This window comes from Microcaecilia unicolor, chromosome 13 (genome assembly GCF_901765095.1).
Source record: "Microcaecilia unicolor chromosome 13, aMicUni1.1, whole genome shotgun sequence".
Classification (NCBI taxonomy): domain Eukaryota; kingdom Metazoa; phylum Chordata; class Amphibia; order Gymnophiona; family Siphonopidae; genus Microcaecilia; species Microcaecilia unicolor.
This window is the reverse complement of record NC_044043.1, coordinates 26,586,875-26,608,222: the sequence shown is the minus strand read 5'-3', so window position 1 is coordinate 26,608,222 and position 21,348 is coordinate 26,586,875. Positions and strand designations below refer to the sequence as shown.

At 45.8% G+C, this 21,348-nt stretch overlaps 1 protein-coding gene across 1 annotated transcript in view; it reads right to left on the bottom strand.

The window, feature by feature from the left end:
- Positions 1-21,348, bottom strand: part of TSPOAP1 (TSPO associated protein 1) — an 864,237-nt gene that overhangs the window by 751,653 nt on the left and 91,236 nt on the right. The window contains exon 4 of the mRNA XM_030186055.1: positions 12,598-12,774. Within this exon, the coding sequence (XP_030041915.1) occupies positions 12,598-12,774 (177 nt within the window). The remainder of the gene's footprint in view (positions 1-12,597; positions 12,775-21,348) is intronic.

The following is a 21,348-nucleotide window of genomic DNA, read 5'->3' as shown; positions in this document are numbered from 1 at the left end:
CCGGGACATTCATCGGTCACGAAACTGTCACCCAACAAGGGCGAATCAGGCTTTAAGACCCCCGCATCCCCTCTAGAAGCGCTCAAGCGATCCGGGGAGCGACTCTTTGCGCCCTCGCCCTCCGACGCCATATGCCACGAGGAGAATAATCGGGGAACCCCCTGCCCGCTATAAAAAGGTAAAAATTACCTGCTTGCCGCTCCGAGCTGTAACGACCTGGTGTCCCAGTGAGTAGCTGCAATAAACGTTTAAATAAATGTCGAAATAAACGCCTTTAAGGACGTTCAAAAATTTTTTTTTTTTTTTTTAACGGAGCCAGCGGGAGGGGGGAGAAAAGGAGGGACCTGGCACCACCAGGTTTGCACTTGCTCAAAAGAGCCCTCAACCCCAGGCACTCAACAAAACCTAAGAATTAGGCTTGGAGGCCTAGCCAGAGCTGCTGCTGTGTGTGACCACCACCTGCTGAGATAGAGAACATACTGAGGAGTTTCCGGCAGCACATGACCACATATAGGGAGGCAAAAGTTTGCTCTCTATCTCCACCTGCTGGTAGATGGACACAACCCACCAGTCTATGGATTGATCAGCTTGATGATATGGAAGAATCTTTTTCGGAGACGGGAAAGGGGTAGAACTAGAGGACATGAATTGAGGTTAAAAGGGGGAAGGACTCAGGACTAAAGTCAGGAAGTATTTTTTCACAGAGAGGGTGGTGAATATGTGGAATGCCTTCCCGCATGAGGTGGTGGAGATGAAAACGGTAATGGAATTCAAACATGCATGGGATAAACACAAAGGAATCCTGTTTATAAGGAATCGTTCCATGGAATCTTAGCAGAGATTGGGTAGTGACGCCGGTAATTGGGGGAACAAAACGGGAGCTGGGCAAACTTCTATGGTCTAAGGGAAAATTAGGTTCTTACCTTAGTAATTTTCTTTCCTTTAGTCACAGCAGATGAATCCATTAAATGATGGGTTGTATCCACCTACCAGCGGGTGGAGATGGGAAAATTAGGTTCTTTTTTTTTTTTTCTTACATTTGTACCCCACGCTTTCCCACTCATGGCAGGCTCAATGTGGCTTACATGGGGCAATGGAGGGTTAAGTGACTTGCCCAGAGTCACAAGGAGCTGCCTGTGCCGGGAATCGAACTCAGTTCCTCAGGACCAAAGTCCACCACCCTAACCACTAGGCCACTCCTCCACTCCACTTACCTTGGTAATTTTCTTTCCTTTAGTCATAGCAGATGAATCCATTATGAGTGGGTTGTGTCCATCAACCAGCAGGGGGAGATAGAGAGCACTGAAAAACCATAGTGCCTCAAAGCCAGCTAGCCCCATCTGCCTCTTCAGTATTTGAAGCTTCCAAAGCAGTGAAACACCGCAAAGCATAACATGAACTTTCCTCACAGTGGATGAACGCCCCAGAACAGGAGCAATAATCCAAAGGAGGGACGAGCTCAACCTATAATTTGAAATGAGGGAGAAACTCAACCTCTTGTAACCTCTTGTAGTAGAACAGAAATCCTGAAGACTGTTTTCCAACTTCTCCCAATGAGGGAACATATCTACAGGAAAGACTGAACATAAATTACACAATGAATCACTGAGGGAGGGCTCATGGATTCATCTGTTATGACTAAAGGAAAGAAAATTACCAAGGTAAGAACCTAATTTTCCCTTCCTTGTCATCAAGCAGATGAATCCATTACGAGTGGGATGTAAGAAAGCAATCCCAAAATAGGGTGGGAACAAGCCACACCACGCGCCAGCACTTGTACTCCAAACTGCGCGTCTCTCCTGGCGACCACATCCAGCCTGTAATGTCGGGCAAAAGAGAGCTTTGACGCCCAAGTAGCTGCACTACAAATCTCTTGAAGAGAGAGTGCTCCAGTTTCAGCCTAGCGCCTGCAAGACTGTCACCACTCTGGCCGTGGCAAGACGACTTTCGGTTGTCAAATCCGCTCTGATGAGCCAGTCGTCGAGAAGGGTGAACTCTGATACCCTCTCGCCTGAGACAGGCAGCTACAACCACCATTACCTTGGAAAAGGTGCGGGGAGCTGTGGGTAGGCCGAAAGGCAAAGCCTGAAACTGCAAATGCATTCCCAACACCGCAAATCGGAGGAACCGCTGGTGTGGAGGCCAGATAGGAATGTGCAAATAAGCTTCTTTTAGGTCCAGAGACGTGAGAAACTCTCCTGGTTGTACCATCGCCATGACGGAGTGCAGGGTTTCCATGCGAAAATGTCGTACTCTGACAGCCTCGTTGACTCTTCTTAAGTCGAAGATCAGTCTGAAAGACCCGCCTTTTCGAGGTACCACAAAATAAATGGAATAGCGGCCGCAGCCGCTTTTGGTGGTAGGCACCGGGATCACTGCTCAGGTGCAGCAAGACTTGTAAGGTGTCCTCTACCGCCGCCCATTTTACGGCAGAGCCGCATCGGGACTCCACAAACACGTCTCTCACAGGGGTACCGAATTCCCGTCGGTAACCTTCTCTGATCAGGTCTAGGACCCACTGATCCGAGGTAATCTTGGTCCACTCCTCTAGAAAGAGGGAAAGACGTCCTCCTATTGCAGGCAAGGAGGAGTGGACCGGTGTCCCATCATTGTGGAGGACGCCCCTGAACTCCTGGCCTTGACCAAGCCCCTGCGGAACATTTGTCTGAGCGAAAGGAGTTCCTCTGCTGAACAACAGCAAAGACATACCAAGTGTTGACAACCTTGCGAAATACTTCAAAGAGAAAATTATACAACTTCGACTTAAAATACCCGCCAGCCCTATTGAATACGCCACGCTCCTAGACTGTCTAGACCCAGAAGACGGAATATACCCAGCAGACAGAACCTGGACCGGATTCGAATTACTATCAGAAGACCTCATCTCTGAAACACTTAAAAGATTCGCCAAATCCTACTGCAAATTAGATATCTGCCCAAACAACCTCCTGAAATCAGCTCCTCAACAATTCATAACAGACCTAACGAACCATGTAAACTTCATGCTACAAAATGGACATTTCCCAAAGGAAAAAGAAAAAATTTTACTCACCCCAATACCCAAAGACACAAAGAAAAGCGCAAGCAAGATAACTAATTACAGACCAGTAGCATCCATACCACTAATAACCAAAATAACCGAAGGGATGGTAACAAAACAACTCACAAACCATCTAAACAAGTTCTCAATACTGCATGATGCCCAATCAGGATTCCGATCGAATCACAGCACAGAAACAGTATTAATTACCCTAATGACTAAATTTAAACAAATGATTGCAACCGGCAACAATATACTCCTCCTACAATTTGACATGTTAAGTGCCTTTGATATGGTTGACCACGGAATCCTATTACACATACTTGAATATTTTGGCATTGGAGGCAATGTCCTAAACTGGTTCAAGGGATTCCTAACCTTGCGCTCATACCAGGTCACATCAAATTCAACTACGTCTGCTGCATGGACACCAGAATGTGGAGTACCGCAAGGATCACCCCTCTCACCAACTATTTTCAACCTAATGATGATCCCCTTGGCAAAACTTCTATCAAACCATAACCTCAACCCATACATATACGCCGATGATGTAACAATATATATCCCTTTCAAACAAGACATTAAAGAAATCTTCAGTGAAATCAACCAAAGTTTACACATCATGAACACCTGGGCAGATGCATTTCGATTGAAACTGAACGCAGAAAAAACTCAATGCCTGATACTCACCTCCCAATACAACACGAATGAATTTACCGCTATAAACACACCAAAACTAAATCTTCCAATCTCAGAAACTCTAAAAATCCTTGGAGTCACTATTGACCGCCACCTAACACTTGAAACTCACGCAAACAACACAACCAAAAAGATGTTCTATTGCATGTGGAAACTGAAAAGAATAAGACCATTCTTCCCAAGATCAGTCTTCCGCAGCCTAGTGCAATCACTCGTACTCAGCCATCTGGATTACTGCAACTCACTATACGCAGGTTGTAAAGAGCGAATACTGAGGAAACTTCAAACAGCCTAGAACACAGCAGCCAGACTTATCTTCGGAAAACCAAAATACAAAAGTGCAAAACCCTTACGAGAGAAGCTACACTGGCTCCCACTTAAGGAACGCATCACTTTTAAAGTATGCACACTAGTCCACAAAATCATTCACGGTGAAGCCCCAGCCTACATGTCTGACTTAATAGACCTGCCACCCAGAAACGCAAAAAGATCATCCCGAACTTTCCTCAACCTCCACTTCCCGAATTGCAAAGGCATAAAATACAAAGTGCTGCACGCATCAACCTTTTCTTATATGAGCACGCAATTCTGGAATAAACTACCACGCAACCTGAAAACGATTTACAAACTAACCGACTTCCGCAAACTATTAAAGACTCATCTCTTTGATAAAATCTATCGAAAGGATCAAAACACTTGAAGTCCACACACACTGTTAGCAATGCATCAACACATTCTCTTCTGAATTCTCATCCCCCGTAATTCTATCAAATTTAAACCTTAATTTACAGATAAAATGTTATACCCGAATGTTCCCTTGCTATTGTTTTGTTGCCCTATCAGTTTTCGTTGTTCTTCCATTGTTCTATTCCCCTTAACGATACTTTGACCTTGTCTTCACATAACTCCTCACAATGTAACCCATAATCGAGTTGTAAAAAATCGTATTTCCATAATGCACAATGAATTGTAAGCCACACTGAGCCCGCAAATAGGTGGGAAAATGTGGGATACAAATGCAATAAATAAATAAAATAAATAAATAAATAAAACGGGCATGTTGAGAAAACCCAGCAGAGCACTCCGGGCGATACCTGTGAGCTTCACGGAAGCAAGGTCTGGAAGAGGAGGGAAACACAGAACCCTTAGAAGAAGGCCTCGGCCTATCCTCAGGTAACCGCTGGGGTTTAGATTCCCCCAGGTCTTTCACATTCTTCTCCAATTCCTCTCCAAATAACAGGAGGCCCCGAAAGGGTAACCTCACCAGTCTTTGCTTAGAAGCCATGTCACCTGCCCAATGCCACTGCCAAAGAAGGCAACTTGTGACACCGCCACAGACATCTGTTTAGCCGAAGCTCTGACCAGATCATAAAGGGCGTCAGCCAAAAATGACAGGGCCGACTCCATCCGCAGGGCAATCTCAGAAAGGGGGCCCGCACCATCGGAGAGCTGTTCCATCGCCTGATGTAGCCAGGGAAGACATGCCCGGGCTGCATAGGAACTGCAAATAGACGCCCTCAAGGCAAGGCCCGCAATTTCAAAGGACTGCTTCAGAGGGGGACTCCAGCCACCGGTCCTGCGTGTCTTTCAAAGTGACCCCTCCCTCTACTGGGAGAGTGGTCTTCGTCACCGCTGTGACCAACGCATCCACTTTAGGCACCCCCAAAGGGGCCAAGTGCTCCTCACGGAGAGGTTAAGGCTGACCCATAGCCCTGGCCACTTTCAAAGGCCCATCGGGGTCAGACCATTGAGCAGAAATAAGCTCTTGGATGGAGTCATGCACCGGAAAGGCCCACGTAGGCTTCTTAGTACTCGCCATCCTAAGAGGAGGCCTCGCCTTCAGCAGGATCATCAATCGGGAGGGCCTGCAAGGCATCAGTAATGGGAGCTGGCAGCTTGTTGCAGTGGAAAATCCGGACCGCATTGGGATCATCCAAATACAGTGGCAAACAGGCACCCTCCTCTGGATCAAACGTCAATGAGGGCCTGCCAGATCCCTCAGACTCTCCACAGCCCGACCACGGGGGGTGGGGGGGGGGGGGGAGGAAATGCATCACTTTCAGACGAGGAATTTACAAGTCTATGTTTAGCGTGTTTCAACGCACAGGGGAGGAAATAAACTCTGAAGCCATCTCCAGGGCATCAACAACCGGAGGAAAGCCAGGATGCAACGCAGTGTCAGACACCTCTTTTCAGCATGAAAGCCTTATGCATTAAAAGCACAAACTCAGGGGAGAAAAACTCACCCTGACCCTCCGCCTCCGAAATCAGGAGACACGGATGTAGGAGCTCCTCTGGCAGCCTCTAAACGAGGCGTCCCCTGCACTCAGACTCCTCCGCAACCGCGAGGGTCGAGACATGCGGAGCTTCCAAAATGGTGCCCGCTGCCAGCTCCATCGAGCGGGAAGAAACATTGCTCGCCATGCTCATACTAGCATGAACGTCTAAGGAGCACGTTTTACTCAGCCCCGCTGCAGATCTGCGTTTACCACAACAGGAGCAGCGCTTAACTCCCTCAGCAGCCATCGCCCAACAGAACAGGAATAGAGCAATAAAATGTCGGCTTCGCAGCAAAACTTACCCCGATCGGAACGGAGTCCGCGGTACCTCCACGGAGAAGCTGGGCACCACTCTCACCTCAGAGAACCGAGTCAATGAGCTCTGGTCAAGCTGCACAGAACCAGAATCACTGGAAAAAGCCTCAGAACAGCCATGCAGTAATGCTGTGAGGAAAGTTGGAGGCAGGCAGCAACAGAAGGACTCCGGGAGGCGGGGGAATGGGTAAGGCAGGGAAAGGGCGAACCTATATGCCTTTAAAGTGGACACCACCAGCCACAACACCCCTGCTCAACTGGCAAAGTACAGGAGCCACCCCAGGAAGTCTGAAATCCAAGAGCTGATCAAGCTACGTCCACACCTGCTGGGAGATAGAGAAATACTGAAGGCAGTTGGGGCTAGCCGTCCAAGAGGCACTATGGTTTTTCAGTGTTCTCTATCTCCACCTGCTGGTAGGCGGATACAAACCATCAGTTAATGGATTCATCTGCTGGTGATGACAAGGAAGACCTGATCATGACTGAACAGATATGGGTGGGCTGGAGTGTAAATTTTAAGGGGCTTCAACGTTAGCTTCAGAACTTAGTACAAGAACAGTACTGGGCAGACTTCTACGGTCTGTGCCGTGAGAAAGGCAAGGCAAATCAAACTCGGGTGTACATATAAAGTAAAACATACCATGTAAAATGAGTTTATCATGTCAGGCAGACTGGATGGACCGTACAGGTCTTTATCTGCCGTCATTTACTATGTTACTATAGAATAAAATGGGCCTAGGAGGGTGGAGTTGGATTCTAAACCCCAAACACATTCTACAACACTGCATGACCAAACTGACTTGCGTTGGGTATCCTGCTCAAGGCAGTAGTGAGATGTGAATGTGTGGACTGAAGACCACATTGCAGCTTTGCAAATCTCTTCAATGGAGGCTGGTTTTAAGTGAGCCACCGACGCAGTCATGGCTCTGACATTGTGAGCTGTGACATGACCCTCAAGATTCAGTCCAGCTTGGGCATAAGCGAAGGATATGCAATCTGCTAGCCAATTGGAAATGGTGTGTTTACCGATGGCAACTTCCCTCCTGTTGCGATCAAAAGAAACAAAACTAAGCGGACTGTCAGAAAGGCTTCGTCCACTCCATGTAAAAGGCCAACGCTCTCTTGCAGTCCAAGGTATGGAAGCTGCTTTCGCCAGGGTAGGAATGAGGACGGGGAAAAAACGTTGGAAAGACAATCAACTGGTTCAGTTGGAATTCCAACACCACCTTCGGCAGAAACTTAGGGTGTGTGTAGAGGGCTACTCTGTTGTGATGAAACAGCATAAGGCCTTAAGCTCACTGACCCTAACAGCCTCCAGGAATTCAGTGGTTCAAAAAGAGCTTTCATCAGCTGGGTGAGAGTGATGCTGAGATCCTATGACACTGGTGGAGGTTTGACAGAGGGTCTGAACACATGACGCAAATAAAGGTTGTCCAGAGATAGGCTTATCTTCCACACGTTGATGAAAAGCACTAATTACACTAAGGTGAACCTTTATGGAGTTGGTCTTGAGACCAGACTCTGATAAGTGTAGAAGGTATTCAAGCAGGGTCTGTGTAGGACAAGAAAAGGGGATCTATGGCCTTGCTTTCACACCAGACAGCAAGCATTCTCCATTTAAAACAGTAACATCTCTTAGTGGAATTATTCCTGGAAGCCAGCAAGACCCAGGAGACAACCTCCGAAAAATCCAAGGAAATGAATTCTAGGCTCCCAACATCCAGGCCATGAGAGCCAGAGATTGGAGGTTGGGATGTAGAAGTGACCCCTCGTTCTGCGTGATGGAGCATTCGGAAACACTACAATCTCCACAGTGGTTCGGAGGACAATTCCAGAAGTAGAGGAAACCAAATCTGACGCATCCAGTAAGGTGCAATCAGGATCATGGTTCCACGGTCTTGCTTGAGTTTCAAGAGAAGGCCCATTCCCCAATGAAGGAGAAAGGCATTTGATGCTCGTCTGTTGTGGGCTTGAAGCCTGGAACAGAACTGAGGGACCCTGTGATTGAGTTGAGTGGCTATGCCCATATTCAGAGACCACTTGTGAGGTTGCATTACCCTACTCAGCCTGATATCTGGCCTGGAGAAACATGAGATAATGGCGGGTCCAGAGACACATCCGGATAGCTTCCTGACACAGAGGGCGCCCCTGCTTGTTGGTGTAATACATCACAACCTGATTGTCTGTTTGACTTAGGATCACTTGGTCGGACAGCCAATCTCTGAAAGCCTTTAGAGCGTTCCCGATCACTCGGAGCTCCAAAAGGTTGTTCTGAAGACCTGTCTCCTCGAGGGACCAAGGTCCCTGATTGTGAAGCCCATCTACATAAGGCCCCCACCCCAAGAGAGATGCATCCATCGTCAGCACTTTTTGTGGCTGAGGAATTTGAAATGGAAGTCCCAAAGTCAGATTGGATCGAATTTTCTACCACTGAAGATAGCGTACCAACTCGAGGGACACTCGGATACCACCTTCTAGGCTCCCTGTGGCTTGATACCACTGAGAAGCCAGGGTCCATTCAGCAGACCTCATGTGAAGGCGTGCCATGGGTGTAACATACTCTGTGGAAGTCATGTGGCCCGACAACCTCAACATCTGCAGAGCTGTGACCTGCCGCAATGTCCAAACTTTGGACGCAAGGGACAGAAGGTTGTCTGCACGCATTTCCGGGAGATAGGCTCGAACAGCCCGCGAATTGAGAAGGGCTCCTATGAATTTCTATTGTTGAACAGGGTAGAGATAGGACTTGGGGTAGTTTATTATGAACCCTAATAGACTGAGCACCTGAATAATCTTCCGAATGGACTCCCGAGCACAGTTCTCCGAGGTGCTCTTCACTAGCCAATCATCTATATAAGGGAACACATGCACTCCCAGTCTGCGTAGCAATGCTGCAACTACTGCTAGAACATTTGGTAAACACCCTGGGAGCTGAGGTGAGGCCAAAAGGGAACACACGGTACTGAAAGTGATGTGTTCCCAGCCAAAACTGAAGGTATTTCCTGTGAGCTGAAGTATCGGGATGTGCGTATATGCATTCTTCAAGACCAGAGAGCATAGGCAATCATTTTTCTGAATTAAGAGAAGAAGGGTGCCCAGGGAAACCATCCTGAACTTTTCTCGGACTAGAAATTTGTTCAGGACCCTTAGGTATAGGATGGGACACATCCCCCTGTTTTCTTTTGCACAAGGAAGTACCTGGAATAGAATCCCAGCCCTTCTTCCCCTGGTGGAACGAGTTCAAATGCATGGGCCTTTAGAAGGGCGGAGAGTTCCTCTGCAAGTACCTGCTTGTTTTTAGAGCTGAATGAATGAGCCCTTGCTGGACAATTTGGAGGATTGGATACCAGACTGAGGGTGTATCCTAACCACACTATTTGAAGAACCCACCGGTCGGAGGTTATGAGAGGCCACCTTTGGTGAAAACAATTTTTAACCTCTCCCCAACTGGTAAGTCATCCGGCATGGACACTTTTATGGTGGCTATGCTCTGCTGGAGCCAGTCAAAAGTCTGTCCCTTGCTTTTGCTGGGGAGCAGCAGGAGCCTTAGGCGCACACTGTTGACAAAAATGAGTGAACTGGGGTGTAGCCTGGGCAGGCGGGCAAGCCGCCAGAGCATACCTACACATAGAAAAGGCATAAGAAGTACTCGAAGACCCATCAAAATACCTCCTAGATGAGGAGGTGGTAGAAGAAGGCCCTCAACCTTCTCACCAAAAAGATTATCCCCCCCCCCCCCCCCCCCCCCGGCATGGGGCATCCGCCATTCTCTGCTGAACCGAATGGTCCAGATCAGAGAGACACAGCCATGAGAGTCTGCACATCGCTATACCCTGGGTAGAGATTCTGGATGCCACGTCAAAGGTGTCATAAGTGCCCCTGGCCAAGAACTTGTGACATGCCTTCTGATGCTTGACCAGCTGGCAAAAAGGCTCGGCATGCTCCAGAGGGAATGCATCAACCAAGTCAGACAGCTGCCTCACCGAATTCTGCAAGTAGACGTTGGTGAAGAGCTGGTATGATTGAATACAGGCGATGAGCATCGCGACCTGATACATTTTTCTCCCAAGAGTCCAAGGTCCTAGCTTATCTGCCTGGGGGAGCCGAAGTATAGCCTCTAATACTCTTGGCTTTCTTGAGGGCGGAGTCCACCACCATAGAGTTGTGGGGTAACTGATTCCCCGTGGATCCAATACTGGGTGTCAATTTTCTTGGGGACCACAGGGACTGAGGGGACACCCAGTTCCGCATGAGGACTGCCTTGAGTACCTCATGCAAGGGGCCGTCACTGCCTCCTTAGGTGCAGTCCAGGACCTTAAGCATCTTAGAACTGGATTCATCCTCCACTTCTACTGGGAAGGGTTTGGTCTCAGTCACTTCCTGCACAAACAAGGTGAAAGAGAGGCTCTCAGGTGGTGATAGCCTTCTCTCAGATGGAGGGGAAGAGAAATCCCAAAGGACTCATCGGAGGAAAAGTACCTGGGATCCTCTTCAGACGCTCTTTCTCGGTGTTAGAAAGAACTTCCCTCAGGGATGTCAGAGACCCTGCCCGTCTCAAATGAGGACCCATGGCCTCGAGAACGGTGTTGAGGGGTCAGTTTTTGCATCGACTCCGGCGAAGCTCCCTCCACTAATGTTGAAGAAGAACAGGTGTGGGTGGGCACCTGACACCAGAACTGCAAGTGGTGCCGGTGTAGGGGCTGCACCACAGGCTGGGCACCAGGCATGCTAGGCACAGGCACCCCCCAATGTCAACTGCTGCATAAAGGCCTCCAAAAGCTCAGGGAGCAAGCCCGAGTCTCTCATCGAGAGCCACCATCGGTAAAGGCTGCGGGGCTGGTGCGGGCTCAGGTTGCCTAACCGCCTGGGGTGTGGGAGCAGGATCTTAGCTGCTGTTAGACAGCCGCGCTGGCACCTCTTGAATGGAGGGAGAGCGCTCTTCCTAGCGCAGACTTTTCTCGGGAGCCAGATCCCTCGATGTTCTGGAGCTCCCAGCATTGTGCGTTAAAGGAGATCGGTATTGGTACTTCTTGGTTTTCGCCCGATTTTGCCGATGAGGACAACATGGAATCCTCACAACGCCTTGGGGTCGGGTCCGACGACAGTCGATCTCGGGGGACCTGTCCACTCAACACCTCACTACTCCCAGTGTCCCTGGGTCTCACAGCAGCAGCCATCCCTACCATCACTCCCGATGTCAATGCCTCCGTCGACGACCTCAATGCCGATGACGAAGGACCGGACCGAGCTCCAAAAAGTTTCTCTCTCTGAGTTTCTGGGAAATTTGTGTCCTTTTCTTCATACGAAGACAAAGGTTGCAATTTGTAAGGTTATGGTCGGGCCTGAGGCACTGGTTACACCAAGAATGCGTACCAGTACCCGAGATGGTCCGGTTGCACCGAGTACAATGCTTGAAGCCAATGGAAGTCTTCAATGACATGGAAGGGAAGACGGCTTTGATTGAAAAAAATAAAAGGCACAAAAATAAGGATTACTCCGGCTGAGCAAGCCTAAGTTCGGCCCACAACAGAAAAATAAAGAAAACAAACTCGGGCCAAATAATTTTTTTCTTAAATAAAAAGAATAGTGAAAAAAAAAATCGCTAAAAGGCACTAACCAAAGGAAGGAAGGCTCTTTCCCGGGCAATAGAGGAGCTGCAGAAAACACTGATGCTCCTCAGACAGAAAAACAAACAAACTGAGGAGCGCAGTCATGCACGCGCGCCAGAAGGCTCTAGCAAAACCTTTTCTTTTTTGCTAAGCAATATGCCGGATCCTGGGCCAACGTGGATGTCGACCCACATGTGAGGATAGAGCCTGCTTGTCCCCGGAGAATATGAAGACATCATTTCCTGCACTTTAACTCTGAAGTGTAAAAGGAATCTTAAATGGCTTAAATTAGATTAATATCTTTCCAGAAATTCATGATCATTGACTATCAGTGTATTATGTGCTCATTGCTCATATTCTTGTTTAATTTGGTCCTATTGTTGATAAAAATGTTACTCTATAGGTATGATCATTGTAATCAAATTTCCAGATTTGATATATAGTTTACTACTGTTTTCTTTTTGTAAAATTTGTATCACATTCTAAAATTCAGTAAAAATTATGTTTGAAAAAAAAAAAAAAAAGAGAATCAAAGGGAGGAGTAAGATCTGAACCATACAGTCACTTGTTCTCAACCTACTGCTCTAGCCAGTAGGCTATTACTCAACTCTAAAATATAATGTAAATTAAACTAAAACAGAATTCCAGTCCTCACCTTTCCCACTGAGAGTTTTATCTGTAATTCTTGGCACTCTTGTTGCAAAGCTTCAATCTGTTTATCTTTTGCTAGAAGAGCACTGGCATGTTCCATCAAGTCTCTGGCACGCTGGCGAGCAAAGACGTTTTTATACACCTCTAAACTAGAACTTTCCAGATGTATTGGAATATTTACCTGCACCAAAGGAAAAAAATGCAGTTCAGAAATGTTACTGTACCTTAACTGAACAAATCACAGAACAAATTAGAAAACAATGACTGAAAAATAATGTAAAGTAAAGCTGCAGATAATGGCATAACAGAAGTCTGACAAGCTATTACTTTCAGTAGCTTGCACTGTATTTACAAGCACTATTTGGGGGGAGACATTTATACTGTTAACATGACATTAGCACACAACATACTCTGGAAACAGACAGGAGAATGGGAAAACAGCAAAACAGATATAATTATGGAGAAATCTCTGAAGTACAATGATGTATTGTATCAAGACAGCAGAAATCAAACAAAATAAAACATGGAAAAGAAAATAAGATGATACCTTTTTTATTGGACATAACTTAATACATTTCTTGATTAGCTTTCGAAGGTTGCACTTCTTCGTCAGATCGGAAATAAGCAAATGTGCTAGCTGACAGTGTATTTCTTTTCCATGTTTTATTTTGTTTGATTTCTATTGATAACCTTAAGAGTGGACTAACACGGCTACCACACTCCTCTATCAAGACAGCAGAAATTTGGAATATTCATGCCAATAAAGCTAAGTTACTTATAACATTATTTTCCCAACGGGGTATTTTCTTCATCATTATTTGGGCCACCTTGACACAACAGAATCACTGAAAAGTACATTTTCAAAGCAAATACCACATAAAACTTGCTTATTAGTTGTTCAAATCTTCTAATGCACCTGTATGCACCTAGATACCTCAGAATTTTAAGTATGAGATGTTTCTCAACTGAAAAATACTGTATTAGTAGAGGATATCTTAATTTCTACAGGTCAGAAAAGAGAAGTTACTTATCCGTAGCAGATGTTTTCTGAAGACAGCACAGAACACATTCAAATGAGGGTGAAAACATCCGACAGAGCCTGGTACGGAGAATGTCCCACCAACTCTTCCAGAAGTCTTTGGAAGACTGCACCATACATGCAAGCACACCTTTATCACCGCCACATACTACTACTTAACATTTCTAGAGCACTACTAGGGTTACGCAGCGCTGTACAGATTAACAAAAAGGACAGTCCCTGCTCCAAGGAGCTTACAATCTAATGGGCGAAATGTCAAGTTGGGGCAGTCTAGGTTTCCTGAATGGAGGTATGGTGGTTAAGTGCCGAAGGCGACAATGAAGAGGTGGGCTTTGAGTAAGGATTTGAAGATGGGCAGGGAGGGGGCCTGGTGTATGGGCTCAGGGAGTTTATTCCAGGCATGGGATGAGGTGAGGCAGAAAGGGCAGAGCCTGGAGTTGGCGGTGGTGGAGAAGGGTACTGAAAGGAGGGATTTGTCTTGAGAACAGAGGTTACGGGTAGGAATGTAAGGGAAGATGAGGGTAGAGAGGTAGGGAGGGGCTGTAGATCGAGTGCATTTGTATGTTAATATGAGAAGCTTAAACTGTATGCGGTACCTGATCGGAAGCCAGTGAAGTGACTTGAGGAGAGGGGTGATATGAGTGTACCGGTCCAGGCGGAAGATAAGACGTGCAGCAGAGTTCTGAACGGACTGAAGGGGGGATAGATGGCAAATTGGGAGGCCAGTGAGGAGTAGGTTGCAGTAGTCAAGGCAAGAGGTAATGAGAGAGTGGATGAGAGTTCGGGTGGTGTGCTCAGAGAGGAAAGGGCGAATTTTGCTGATGTTATAGAGGACCAGTCAATTAAAAAAGCTAATAGATTACAATTCTTAGGGAAGGTGAGTAGGTACATGAGAATGTGTCCTCTGCTCTCCTCAGAGAACACAATATAAAGGTGAGTAACCTCGCTTTCTACAAGGACAAGAAGGGCAGAAAAAATCTCACATGTGGGAATCCATAGCTACAAGGCTGTTTAAGTAAAAAAAAATGGTTTGGCCATACCTTGTTGCAGGCCTTATTCTTCCCTTTTTATTTCAAAGAATTTTAATTATACAATCAAAAACAATGTAATTTCAGGAATAAAAAAAAATTAAGAAATGTAAATACAAGGAAAGAAGAAAACAAACATCCATATTGTCCCACCCAAAGGTAATGGGGCCAAGAGAAAGAAAATAAGTCCAACAAAAAAAAATAAATCATAAAACTGAGAAAACAACAAAAATTAAAGTGACATTTCAGCCAGCTCATAACCCAAACTATGACTATCATATTATCACTCAGTTCTTCTTTTGAAACCACAAAATCTATTAATTATTTAGGTTCACTACAGATGTAAGATTTGCCTTCAAAAGTAACAGCATAAGCAAGAAAATCATAAGAAAACACTCATTCCTGGTGTCTGTACTCAAGGGTACTGAGCCAAAATGGCAAATTAAAGAGTAGTAAATCACCTGGACCGGCCGGCATACATCCAAGGGTACTCAAAGAACTCAAGCATGAAATTACTGATCTGCTGTTAGCAATATGTAACCTGTCATTAAAATTGTCCGTAGTACCTAAAGATTGGAGGGTGGCCAATGTGACGCCGATTTTTAAAAAGGGTTCTAGGGGTGATCTGGGAAATTATAGACTAGTGCCTAACGTCGGTTACAGGCAAAATAATGGAAACTATTATAAAGAATAAAACTAAAAGAACACATAGATAAACATGGTTAATGGGACGGAGTAAGCATGGGTTCAACTGAGGGAAGTCTTGTCTCAGCAATTTGCTTCATTTCTTTGAAGGTGTGAATAAATATGTGGATAAAGGTGAGCCGACTGATGCGGTGTAACTAGATTTTCAGAAAGGTTTTGATAAAGTTCCTCACGAGAGGCTCCTGAGAAAATTAAAGAGTCATGGGATAGGAGGCAAGCTTCTGGTGTGGATTAGGAATTGGTTATTGGACAGAAAACAGAGGGTAGGGATAAATGGAAAAGGTTAAACAGTGGAGTGCCACAGGGATCTGTACTGGGACCAGTACTATTTAACATATCTATAAATGATATGGAAATCGGGATGACGAGTGATGTGATCAAATTTGCAGATAAAAAAACTACTCAAGGTTGTTAAAACATGTGCGGACTGTGAAATATTGGAGGAAGACCTTAGAAAATTGGAAGACTGGGCGTCCAAATGGCAGATGAAATTTAATGTGGACAAATGCAAGGTGATGCACACTGGAAAGAATAATCCGAATATAGTTACCTGATACTAGGGTCCACCTTGGGGGTCAGCACTCAAGAAAAATACCAGGGTGTCGTTCTAGATAATACCCTAAAATCTTCTGCTCAGTGTGTGGCAGTGGCCAAAAAAGCAAATAGAATGCTAGGAATTATTAGGAAAGGGGTGGTGAATAAGACCAAAAACACTATAATGCCTTTGTATTGTTCCATGGTGTGTCTGCACCTTGAGTATTGCGTTCAGTTCTGGTCGCCATATCTCAATGAGGAAAGGCTAAAGAGGTTAGGGCTCTTCAGCTTGGGAAAGAGACAGATGAGGGGAGATATGATTGAGGTCTACAAAATCCTGAGTGGTGTACAGCTTGTTTTTTCACTTGTTCCAAAAGTATAAAAACTAGGGGACACTCGAGGAAGTTATATGGAAATGCTTTTAAAACAAATAAGAGGAAATATTGTTCCCTCAACAAATAGTTAACCTTTGGAACTCTTTGCAGGAGGATGTAGCAACAGTAGTCTGCTATTCAGTTGATAACACCCTCATCCTCCCCATCTCATCCGCCTGCAACCTCGGCGTCATCTTCGACTCCTCCCTCTCATTCTCTGCACATATCCAGCAGATAGCCAAGACCTGTCGCTTCTTCCTCTATAACATCAGCAAAATTCGCCCTTTCCTCTCTGAGCACACCACCCGAACTCTCATCCACTCTCTCATTACCTCTTGCCTTGACTACTGCAACCTACTCCTCACTGGCCTCCCACTTAGCCATCCATCCCTTCAGTCCGTTCAGAACTCGGCTGCACGTCTTATCTTCCGCCTGGACCCAGGGCCGTGCCTAGGGTCTCTGGCGCCCCCCTGCAGACTATCAGTTGCCCCCCCCCCCCCCCCCCCCCCCCGGTGAAATTGATCGCTCACCACTTGCCACACTGACAGGAATTGTCAGCAATATTCTTAGAAACAAATTGCTATACATTGCAAAATAAGATAGCAGATGTAAATTCTCAAAGTGGACATATTCCAAACGCTAAAATGAAAATAAAATGATTTTTTTCTACCTTTGTCTGGTGACTTTCTTTTTCCGATCATGCTGGACCAGTATCTGAGTCTGCTGCTATCTGTCCTCTTAACTCCATTTCCAGGGCTTCCTTTCCATTTATTTCTTTACTTTCCTCCTTTCTTCTTCATTTCTTGCTCTATATCCATTTCCAGCAATTTCTTCTCTCTCCCTGGGTCCTGTCCTCCCATCCACGTCCATCCTTGTCCCTCTCTGCCCTTCCCTCCTCCATCCATAGCCAGCAATCCTCCACCCCTCCCCTCCATTTCCAGCAATTTGTCCTCTCCCTGGGCCCCCATGTCCATCCTTCTCCCTCTCTGCCCTTCCCTCCTCCATCCATAGCCAGCAATCCTCCTCTCTCCCCTCCCCTCCATTTCCAGCAAATTGTCCTCTCCCTGGGCCCCCATGTCCATCCTTGTCCCTCTCTGCCCTTCCCTCCTCCATCCATAGCCAGCAATCCTCCTCTCTCCCCTCCCCTCCATTTCCAGCAAATTGTCCTCTCCCTGGGCCCCCATGTCCATCCTTGTCCCTCTCTGCCCTTCCGTCCTCCATCCATAGCCAGCAATCCTCCTCCCCTCCCCTCCATTTCCAGCAATTTGTCCTCTCCCTGGGCCCCCATGTCCATCCTTGTCCCTCTCTGCCCTTCCCTCCTCCATCCATAGCCAGCAATCCTCCTCCCCTCCCCTCCATTTCCAGCCATTTGTCCTCTCCCTGGGCACCCATGTCCATCCTTGTCCCTCTCTGCCCTTCCCTCCTCCATCCATAGCCAGCAATCCTCCTCTCTCCCCTCCCCTCCATTTCCAGCAAATTGTCCTCTCCCTGGGCCCCCATGTCCATCCTTGTCCCTCTCTTCCCTTCCCTGCTGCATCCATAGCTAGCACTCCTCCTCTCTCCCCTACCCTTCCAGCAATTTGTCCTCTCCCTGGGCCCTGCTGCTGCCCTCCCATCCATGCCTCTCTGCCCTTCCATCCATGCCCTCCCATCCATGCCTGTCTCTCTGCCCTCCCATCCATGCCTGTCTCTCTGCCCTCCCATCCATGCCTCTCTGCTCTTTCCTCCGCGCCCTGGGGCCCTTAAATCTTTTACTTCCGGTCGCAGCAGCATCAGTGAAAGCGGAGCGCTGCCAACGTCTCCCTTCCCTTCGCGTTCTTGGTTCCCTCAGTGTCCGCCTTCTTCTGACGTCAGAAGAAGGCGGGACACTGAGGGAACCAATGAGTGCAAGGGAAGGGAGACGTCGGCAGCGCTTTCACTGACGCTGATGCGACGCTGCTGCGACCGAGGTAAAAGATTTAAAGTCCTCTGCGGCGCGGGGCGAGGGTAAGAAAAAAAACCCACAGGAAGGTGTGGCGACAGACTACCAAGAATGAAGAGGGAAGGGGAGAAATTATTTCACATAAGTGTGTTTTTGAAAAAACCAACTATGGGGAGAATTAACATATCAGCAAGGGGAAAGAGACCGGGAAAATAGCAGTGCCAAGAAGGGGAGATAGGAATCAGAGAGAAGAAATAAAGCGCAGTCTTGGATGCAACTAAGAGGGGGAAAGAAAGCACAAGGCTTACATATTATCACTGACTGCGATAGGGAAGAATAACGGAAGTGGCTTAACCACAGGAAAGAGTGAAAGCTTAGAGAGAGAACAGCAGACTGCTATAATAAGGGACATGAGACATCAGGGAGGAAATTCTTGATCTTTAAATATTGAAAGACAAAAACGTGGATGTGGACGCATAAATAAGAAGGAGAAGGACAGGAAAGGGTGGAGCAGCGTACGGGAGTCACCAATGTTGAGAATAGAGGGGTCTCGGGCCCCCCCCCCCCCCCCCAAGAAGGCTAGAGTGACCTTAATCTGGCTCCATCTCTAAATAACACTAGTACTGGGGTAATCAAGGAGTTATTGCCTCTAAGGGAGACGTTAGGTCTAAAGAAAAGATACCAGCCTTATGACAAACTGGATTTAGACTACAGGTTATACAATGCAGCGAATGATAGCCTGATGTAGCAAAAGCATTTATACTTACAGCCTTTCATCATTAAGTGAAGCCCACAAATCATCATTTGGAATGAAGAGTTTATTTGCAAATCAGACTTTAATCAGATACATTCATCAGACAAATTCTGGATTCAGCTGACTGGAGCTCTGCGTCCTAGATACGTTGGGGAGAACCTCCGAAATATGCTTGGGTGACCAGTCCTTATATACCATCTGGTCCCCATACAAGTCTATTGAGAGGGACTTTTTTCTAATCTTGCTCAATCTATGAATCATACTTTGCTTTCCGGCCAGGTGTCCATCTGTACCATCTGTACCATCTCCTTTCCTGTTCTAGCTATTTTGAGAGATTGAGACATTTCCCTTTTTGTAAACATTTCCTTAGATACGGGTATCCAAACATCCAAACAAGAACAAAACAACTCTTGTTATGAAGATATCTAAATTTGGATATATCAGGTTCATATCATCTTGTGATCTGGGTGCCAACTTATTAAAGACAGACTCCGTGTTATGAACACAACTTCTTATCATTTCTGTCTTTAATTTCTACATCATGTGTGTTACACTCAATTTGGAAGTTGCACCAGGTTTCATTAGAACTCACCAAGCAGTCCTTGCTCTTGCAGGCTCTCTGCTATAATGCCATCATCTTGTTATCAGGCCTACTCAGTGCTTTTCAGGTGTTTAAAGCTATGTAGCTTGGCCCACCACTATTCCAGTGGATAGGTCTTTAGCTAGAACACATATTAACTTGCAGGAAAAGCAAGTCCTTGCTCAGCCAGTCATTGATTTTTAAACCTAGCTGGTATTTTTACAGCCTGAGTCCTAAAATCTGGCCTTCCACCCTTCCGGTGGGCATCCAGTGAGGGCCTCTTGCTGTAGTATAATTATACATTCCCCACTTGTCACCCCCTCTGAGGAGGGGTGACACAAAGCTCGTCAAGCTTGTCATCATCCATTCCAGAAGGTGGCAAGCTATCAAACTAGAGGGGGAGTTTTGGTCTTACAAATTGCTGGAAGGTATGGTGCAAGACAGGAAACTTCATTCTTAGATGCTATATTTTTTTGGGCATATGGAATTCCCTTTATATTACCCAATCCCTTGGGCTTAATCCTGAATTCATCTCTCTTGAGACTTACTCAAACCTGTAGTGAGAGAGGTTTTATGAATGGGACAAATCCATGAGTTCATCTACAAAATCCCATGAAGTATAGGTATGCGGGTACTAGCAATTTCAGGTGGATCATACTAATAAACAGTTTCAGGTCTTTCTATGGCTTCTATTGTATCTGTTGCATAGCGCATGGAGAGATAATCTAATGTATCTATCTCAGTGGTCTTGGGAAGGAATAGTGGTTTTGAGTAAGCATTGTTATGGGCTCAACAAATATATGGTTAGTACTCTGATTGCAGGCTGTTTAAGGTTGTAGGTATTCAGAATCCTTAAACAGGTCGGAATTCCTGGACCTTATTACTCATCATTGGCATCCAATCATGAGCACTAAAAAGTGGATAGCAAGTATGAGGTTGCCTAATACTGCAAAAATGGTCAATCCTAGGAATATTTATATTAACAAAGGTCATGCATGGATCATGGATCTTGACATATGCATAATGACCTGGAAGTATGGGAAGCATTTTATATATCCGCTACCCCACTTGGAGCTCAGTCAAACCTACAGAAAGACATGCAGCTTAAGTAAGCCTACACCAAAGTTAAACAATTGCATAACTGGTTGATACTAACAGGGTTTACACCTACATTATGATATCATAGCCAGTATTAGGGTTTGATGTTACCCTTGTATCTTGAGCAATATCAACTTCAATTTAAATTACATAAACAGAAATAACGGGGAAACTCTTGGAAAAACAATTAGAACAATAAAGGAAATAATAGGAAAATAAAAATAAAACCTTTTCAATATATAGACAGGATTACTGCTAAACTGAAAATAAAACAAAATATGAGTCTATAATGTCCATAAACAGCAACTGTAAATCTCAAATGAAGTATCAGTTCTTAATCCTCTTTCATCGATCATGGTTGAGGCGGTGGAAGTGCAGAAGAATCTGGACGATCTAACAGCAACTTGGGCAAGGAATCAGTAGAAGTGACAGTCTTAATACTAGGAATTGGGATTTGCAGAATGTATCCCCACTTCTGGCTTGCATAATGTGCAAGACAGATTGGTAATTATTACGAAGAGATGATCAAATAACAATGGTTAAGTATATGGAACAAAAGTAAAGAGTACAAAAAAAACAATAAAAATTAAAATTTAGAAATGATGTTGATTGTTCAAATTATTGATGTATGGAGGGTCAGGAATATGGTGCACAAAAATAGTCAAAAGGCATGGGCAATGCGTTGCAATCTATCGCCAATAGGTATGGAATCTTCACCTGCG